General features: G+C 38.1%; 1 protein-coding gene across 1 annotated transcript; it reads left to right on the top strand.

Moving 5' to 3' along the window:
* The first annotated feature begins 591 nt into the window (after nt 1-591).
* On the top strand, nt 592-3491 carry LOC103705398 (fe(2+) transport protein 1). Its single transcript, XM_008789093.3, has 3 exons — nt 592-1325; nt 2699-2848; nt 2959-3491. The coding sequence occupies exons 1-3, from the start codon at nt 693-695 to the stop codon at nt 3262-3264; spliced, it is 1089 nt and encodes a 362-aa protein (XP_008787315.3). The 5' UTR covers nt 592-692; the 3' UTR covers nt 3265-3491.
* The last annotated feature ends 5214 nt before the right edge of the window (nt 3492-8705 follow it).

Below are 8705 nucleotides of genomic sequence, written 5' to 3'. Positions count from 1 at the left end.
TTTATATGATTAATAAATATATTTTTTAGAATATATCAGAGGTAATTTTTGTGAAATACCAAACATGTTACTTGTGAATATGTGGAAATCTTTAATCATTGAAATATAGCATACCAAATACGGTAATTTTAAATCATCGGATGTTAGATTACTTCAGAATAAGAGTCACCAATGTTCTAAGATCACCTCGATGATCCTATTTGGATCACCAAATGCCACCTAGAAAATGTCCATTGGTGCCGGTATGTAATTAGCTGCCTACGTGGGCTTCATGCATGGACAGTCTTTTGCAGCCACATCGGCACTCAGCCTCATGCTCCCACTTGGCCATAGCTTGGCTCCTTGCTGAACTACAACGATAAGGGTAAGTCCAAATCCCCGCATGTTATGCCAGCGCCTGCCAGATCCAACGCGGCCAAGAGATATTAAATCAGAATAAAAGATTTCCATTCTAATTTTCTAATCAAATAAAGTATTGGATATTACCATGGTTTAGAAAATTCCAACAGCTCGGACGGTAGAGAATGGACCGCCATGGCATGAAGAGCAAGAAGCAGCATGAGAACACCCATCATCCATGCCGTCAGGACGTCACCATCAATTTCCACCCCATAAATCCATCCCCCCGCGACTCCGGGCTCCAAAGCAGCAACACACGTCCAAAACGAAGGGAATACTAAATTTCCAAAACCATGGCCTCGATCACCTTCCACACCCTCCTCCTCCTCCTCCTTCTCGTCCTCCTCCTCCTCTCCTCCTCTACGCTCGCCGCCGACGCTCCGGAATCCTCCTCTCCATCCGAATGCGACACGGCACACAGCGGCGAGTGCTACAACCGGCCGAAGGCCCTGCGCCTGAAGGTCATCGCAATCCCGACCATCTTAGTTTCCAGCATCATCGGCGTCTGCCTCCCGCTCTTCTCCCGGTCGGTCCCCGCGCTCCGTCCCGACCGCAACCTCTTCGTGCTTGTCAAGGCCTTCGCGTCCGGCGTGATCCTCGCCACCGGCTACATGCACGTGCTCCCCGACTCCTTCGAGAGCCTGACGTCGCCGTGCCTCCCCGAGAAGCCGTGGTCCCAGTTCCCGTTCACCGCCTTCATCGCCATGGTCTCGGCCGTCCTCACTCTGATGATGGACTCCTTAATGCTTACATTCTATAACAGGCAGAAGAAGGGCGGCGGTGCCGTGGTGGTCGACCACGAGAGCCCGATGAATGCCGCTGTGCCCGTCTCGCATGGCCATGGCCACTCCGGGCCGCCGCAGCACGGCAAGGATGACAAAGAAGGGGCGGAGGTGGCCCTGCGCCGGAATCGCGTCATCGTGCAGGTTAGCCTCGAAACAAGTCAATAAAATCTCGTTCAAAAGCCAGTTAAATTAATATCGCTGGGTATAATGATAGATCTAACTAATAATGAGATAAAACTTTTGAGCTGTTTATTAGAAAGTCTATACCATCATTAAGTTTTGAATGAATCAGCGAGCGAGGAGGGTGTATATTTTATTATTTCATGATCAGATCCAGTGTTAGCATTAAACAGCATGCTTCATCCAAGAAATAATGATAGAGGGTTGCACATGGTAAGGAGGATAAATCATCGGTCTTGTACGACTCTCTGATTATAGAATTAATTAGACTTTAGTTCCTCTATAGTTGGGCAAAAATCGGATCGGCCATGGATCGAATACTAGCATAACTATATTCATATTTATTTTGTTTGACGAATATATATATATATATATATGGCTATTGATTCTAGTCGGATACAAAAATTTATATCCATATTTATTTTGAACTGATACAGATATAACTTAGATATTGAAAATATAGATACAAATGTGGATATTAATTAGATAATTAAACTTTCTAATCATAAAACTAAGATATTTAATTATAGTCATGCTTATAGTTTCACTTACATCCATTTCGATTCAAATTAGCGGAGTCCACCTTCTGCTGTGGGACCCACCTTACGTACTTTTGTACCTTTCCCTGGCCAAACTTTGCGTGCACTCTCTCTCTACTTCGTTTTCCCATGGCTTGGAGGTCAACTCCGTGTGCCCCGTCCCGATCATTAGCCATTATTAGGTCAAAGTTCGTACAGAAGAGTAATTAAAAAAAGTCTTAGCCTACGGTGATTGGTAAGGTAGTAGTTAGCGAGGGTAGATTGAGAAAACGTTTATCCTATTGCGAGTTGCTAGTCAGCTATCTTTAGAAGGAGATTATAAAAAAATTGTTAAATCTTTTAGAAGATGCTTGCCGGCTAGCCTACAATTGTGGGTTTGCACAAATGATGCTAAAAATACCTCAAACCTGTCCCATTGATATGGGCTATAAAATTTTTATAGAATCATGAATCATGATGAAGCCTCTACCCACTTTGCGATAAATAATTCTCTCTAATCCTTTTATAATAACTATCTATATTAAATAAGCTGGTAGGTCATTAATAGTTGTACCAAGTGATATGTGAACAATACTGCCTTCACCTCCTGGATTCGAGGATAAGATATAGTATACTGCCTACTGTCCTCTGCTACCATATATATATATATGTTACATTTCAGCTCAGGCGTGTCAGCATTTGCTTTCATGTGCATGAGTAGATCTAGCATTCCTTGAAACTTGGTAAAAAGAATTGGATAGAGGTAGAGGTAAATCATCAAGCATAACCTTTTCTGATTCATGTTATGATAAGCAGGTTCTGGAGATGGGAATAGTGGTGCACTCGGTGGTGATAGGTCTATCAATGGGGGCCTCTCAGAATCCCTGCACCATTAGACCTCTGGTTGCTGCCCTTTGTTTCCACCAACTGTTTGAAGGAATGGGCCTCGGTGGTTGCATTCTCCAGGTAAATCAAAGGTTGCATACTTAAGAAATTATATAGCAGAGAAGTCAGTCAAATAATACCAAGTTCATAGCAGCATTCTCACCATGAGAAAGCTTGGAGTGGTTTTGTAGGCAGAATATAAGATGAAGATGAGAGCAGTCCTGGTCTTCTTCTTCTCCACCACGACGCCATTCGGGGTGGCTCTCGGGATCGCCCTGTCCAATGTTTACAAAGACAACAGCCCGACCGCTCTCATCGTCGTCGGGGTACTGAATGCATGCTCGGCGGGGCTTCTCAACTACACGGCATTGGTCGATCTCCTTGCAGCTGATTTCATGGGTCCCAAGCTGCAGGGCAGTGTCAAGCTTCAGCTAGGGGCCTACGCAGCAGTGTTCCTTGGTGCCGGCGGCATGTCCATCATGTCAAAGTGGGCTTAAAAAAGAGGCCATTCATGCCTTCTAAGCTTGCAACTAGTGCAAGTAGTAATGCTGTGGCCTTCGTCAGAAGGGCACTCACTGAGGGTTACTGCTGAGACTTTGGCACGCTGTTTGTAGTTGTTTTTTTTGGCGTTTTCATGGTGATGTGTTAGCAATTGTCCCAAGCAACTAGTCCTGTACGTCAGCATGTAAGAAAGAATAATAATGCAAGAGTTTGTTGTTAGCAACTGAGCAATTGAAAATTGCATGGCCCACAATCTCCATTTGTTGCAACTTGGGTGTCATTTCTTTTCTTTTCTTGGAGAGAAGGCTCTAGTGCACCAAATAAAATATGTAGTGGAGGGATCAGCTGAAGAGACACAGTAAGTTTTTTAATGAAGCAAAGCTCCGGTGTTATATCTAAATATACTATGTCGGTATCGAGCTCCATACTGATGTCATCTTATCATTATATAGGTACATCCGGTATGAAAACCGATTTGGTATACGGAGCATCCATACGTCTTCTGTATCATATATTAGTACCGAACTAGTATGATATGCTCTGTACTATCTGGTTTGGTACGGTATGACATACCATGGTTATATTTTTAAGAAATTTGAACTCCACATTAGTTCCTCTATTAGTAACTAATATTCTTCAGCATACATAGGATGGTAAGTTTGAGATTCCAGGCGCGATTAGAAATCCCAAATGGTTGTTAAAGAAATCCTTTAGCTTAATTTTAGGGGCCTATGAGTTGGTGCAACTGGCAAGCGCTCTATTTCCCAGACACCATATGGAATGCCAACAGTGCAATAATAATTTCTTGTAAGGCATGACTTAGGTCCATTGCAAATTAAAAAACTTGTAGCTTGGCAATGAACCTACATCCTTCCAATGGATTTCAGGACTAGCAATAGCTACGTTATGATCAATTTCTGAAAAAAAACCACATGAATCTCAAAGTCAGCAACTAATCGCACCAGTTTCACAGCGTAGTGGATTCCAACAGCACCTGTTTTGGCAATAGGGTGGGCTTTCTAGCATTTTAATTCTCTTAAATAATAACTCCATCAGATTATGTAATAGAACATCATTTGTAAGGGTGCAAATGAGCTAAGCCAAGTAATAAGCTATTCAAGCTCGGCCTATATTACTATAGAACATGTATTCATGATGCAGCCAAACTTGACAACAACTACTTAAAATTGGACACATCTATTAAAACCTTTTTTCTTTCTTGTGTGTGTGCATGTATGTGCGTGGGGTGAGATGGTTAGGAGTGGGAAGTGAGATCAAGCTCATAGAGTTGACAAAGTTGAAGTTATCTCTACCATATATACAAATAATAGTTTTGAAACCTAAAATATTTTTCTTTGATTCCTTCTATCATTTCTCATACTAAAACATTAATTATTTCATTAATTTTTGCTCTGTGTTAACCATCACATGCTCTCTTTCCTTAAGTAAGGTATTTTCATAAAACTTCTAAATACATTAGGCTCTATTCTTTCTCTAATTTAACTCCTAAATAAATTAAACTTTTTGATTTGACTTCTGAAAAAATTGAGCTCTATTATTTGCTCTTTCTTCCTTTGCTCAAACATCTATTGCACATACCATAGTTATTAATATTAAATAATGTTGGAAATATTATGCCCAGAAACTATTATATTCTTGTTTTATAATAAAAAAAGGGGAGCACGTTTTTTTAATTGGTTTCAACCTCACAACTCTTCATTGATTGAATGCACATATATAATATTGTTTATAATAAAGTTTGTTAACTAAACAAACTCTACAACAAGTGTTGTTTTGTTAACAATTATTTGTTAGCATTGCAATCAGTTTCAATTCTTCCAGCTGTACTGGTCTCCTTTGACTTAGTATTCTCTCCAGAGCTTATCTTCTCGTCAATATATAAAAATATTATAAATGAATAACCTACTAGAATAAAATTAGAAGATTGAAAAGAGCTTGTCTAGATTGAGATGTATGATATACACAGCCCTAAGAACGTAATTCGTTCCCTACGTGCAGGTCTGTGGCGATCTCGCCCCCAAAGTACAACAACCCAGCTCAGCCCAGTCCTCTTCTAATGAGCATGATTGCTGGGGAGGCTTGACCTGACCAACTCCTTCAGATGCCTAAAATTTTTTTTAAAAAAATAGAAAGCAAAAAGTTGAAGGATAGAAGAACTCTTTATATATAGAAGAAACTCTTGAGAGAAATAGTACCAGTGAGAAAGAAAAAGATCAGATTGTTTTTGAATTAATCCCAGAGGAGCCTATTTATAGATTCTATCTAGAAGACCGAAAAGACGCGATGGTTCTAAAGATACATCATGTTTCAGAAACACCGTATCTTTTCGAAAATCAACGTTTTCTTTCAAATTAAGAGTCACAACTAAAGACGTCTCACAAAAAAATATTTTAAAAATATTTAAAACAATGAAAATTTAGAGGACAAAAAAATTTAAATATTTTTTAATTAAAACTCCAACAAATATAATATTATTTTTTGAACGAAGCCTTTTTCTTAGATAATTCCCTCTTGTTACACCTTTCGTGTAGGTCAAAACTTACCATACAAAAAATTTTGCTGCATTGCGACCATTACATATATGGCTTTCGTTTGCCGAGTAGGGATGACAAAGAAGGAGGCATGGGACGAGCATGCCGTTGCATGCATCTATCCTATGATGAGAAAATGCATGCCTGCCACCGACTCGCTGCAAAAATCTTTTTAGCACACAAATCAATCAAGCAAAAAGAATATAACATTAAATCTTAATATCTCACATAATATTAAATAAAATAATAATCAAAGATATAGAACATAAACATTCTTTTCAGCAGGTCTTTTTTTTTTTCTCCCTATTGAATTCGGCCGGTCTACTCCAAAAGTACTCATGGGTATATATGAACATAGACCTAGCCCAGTTTATATTCCTATGATTATGCTGGTTGTACTGATTTAACCCACGAATTTTAGGATTTTCAACCTAATCGTCCAAACGGGCCCTAATTGTAATTTTATTTTTAAAAATATAAAATGCTGCGGAACTCATCTTAAACTTTGATGGCATGGAATTCTTGTGAGTTCATACAGGCTAACAAGTGATTGCTTTCAATAATTTTACTAGCTTGAGGGATGCGTTGCCATTTCCTGGCAAACAAGAACAACATGGTTTCTCTTTTAATGAAGATGAGGCATGTTCATGAGAGGTGTTAATTGTGGGAATTTGGATTACAAAAAAAGCTAACGTTCATATGCATGGCTGATGGCTCAGGCATGATAGCATACACATCCATGAAGATAGTTGAGTTGAGAAGTTATTTGAATAGAGATAGGCCATCTTTATTACTCATCATGCAATAAAAAATAGAGGTTAATGGTCATCTAAATCAAAAATAAATGTTGGTTCTCTAAATTAATACCAAATTAGGTAAAAGGGTATTATAACAATGGCCAATGGGGGGCGTCGCAGGACTGCATCGACTTAATTCCTTATGATAGCAGACTAGGAGTAAGCAAGAATGAGAATTGTTCGGCTATTGCAACCATGCCTGAGAAGCATCCAAGATGTCATAGCAAGAATCTTTAGAGCACTAATTCTGTGTAATTTGGTAACACTTCAATATGTTGATTGAGAGGACAATGAGATTGTAGTTTTTAAGTGGTGGTGTTCAAAAGTTATGCCAAAGTATTGAGCGAAATGACATGAACAAGCTCGCTTGCATCATGTAATTGCATATTCTCTTGTAGTTAAGGTTGGCAAATGACCAAGCCATTCTAGCTCGAGTCTAGCTTAAATTTTGGCTTGAATTCTGCTTGCTCGGTTAAGAAACAAGACAAGCTAGAGCTAGATCTTAGCTTGCTCGAGCTTGACTGAATTTAGCTCAAAATAGTAATATTTGAATAATCTTTATGTATAGATATCATTTTAATTATTACTAGTTATATAACTAGTCATATTATAATTATTCATTATACATTGATATAAAGTATGTAGAATATAATGCTTTTTAAATAAAATTGAAACATTATCATGATTATTCAAATATTAAAATGATATCAATAACATTATCATGATTAATACTCCAAATTATGTAAATGGAAGTCTCAAATGATCTCAAAATTTTATTAGTTTTCTTTAACAAGATATTCATAAATAACTCGAGCTTGGCTCAAAATTAAATAAGTCAGCTTGAGTTTAGCTCGATTGTAAAACACGCGGAGGTAGAGCTAAGCTTAGCATGGCTCATAGTAGGTTTGTTTCTACCCTTATTTGTAGCTTTAAGTTGATACAATGAAAAATGGAAGTAGATATATTAGGCCTCCGAATGGGGCAATATATTTATGCTTTTATGTGATGAGGCTGCTACCAATAAGAGGGGCAAGGAAAAATGATATGGTATTCAAGGCTATTCTACAACAACCGCAAGGCACCATTCAACCATGTTCCATAAAAATGGGTTGTAAGCTCAAGTTACATTGCACAAGTATCTCTACTCTTTTTTTTTTTTGCTTTATCTTTACTCCTTTCGGTAGAGCTCTTGTAACATAGAACTTATTGGATGAGAAAAGTGCTTGCTTATTGTGTAGAGATGCATTATCATATTTTTTTTTTCTTATATGCTAATTTGTCCAACCCAATGATAGCTATAATGTCATGAAATGCTATGAAATGTTGTAAAGTTTGGTTTAAGTCTTTGTACAAGTTCATAATATTCCTGACTAACAATTCAAGATTGTAACATCGTTGGCTTTGAATCTGATCCATCCTCCAAAGAGAGAGGTAGAAAAACGACATTGTAATGGCCGAGACACTATAGAAAAAGGAGACAATGCCGATATATACATGTCGATGCTAGGTAGAAGCATCGATAATTTTTTCTCTGGTGCTAAAATTTATCGATGCTTCAAAAAAGCGTCGGCAGGCATAAAGGTACGACGACGCTAACAAACGTTGCAGAAAGTATGATGTTTTTTAGTGAGTGTCGGCAATAAAATTACTAATGCTTATGAGCGTCAGTATATTCTTTAAAAAGCGTTGGAAAAAAGTAATTTTTTTTTATAGTGACATAAGTGTGCGTATTTATCTGTGTACTTAAAAATATGTTGCCACAATAGGATTTATATATACACACCCCTTAAAAGCTTGGCAGTTTGTGCACAATTTGATTCAACAGTTGCCAAATATCGCTTTCTTGTCGATGCAGTAAAGCATGGACAATACTGGCTGATATGTAAATCCTTGTTTTTAATTATGTTATGATTGCAATTAGAAGTAAAAGCTTGCTCAAGCTGAATGAAGGCATTTGCATGAGTTTCAGCAAAAAAGAAAAGATTTTTTTTTTTTTATTTGTATACGAGTCCTAAAGCGAGATCTTTTTTGAGGGTTAGGTACAAAAGAGAGGTCGTGCAACGGTTTTTTCTACTTTGGAGCTTGGTT

Source organism: Phoenix dactylifera, unplaced genomic scaffold (assembly GCF_009389715.1).
Source record: "Phoenix dactylifera cultivar Barhee BC4 unplaced genomic scaffold, palm_55x_up_171113_PBpolish2nd_filt_p 000007F, whole genome shotgun sequence".
Lineage (NCBI taxonomy): Eukaryota > Viridiplantae > Streptophyta > Magnoliopsida > Arecales > Arecaceae > Phoenix > Phoenix dactylifera.
Note: the sequence above shows the minus strand (reverse complement) of the source record. Positions and strands in the feature narration are given on the sequence as shown.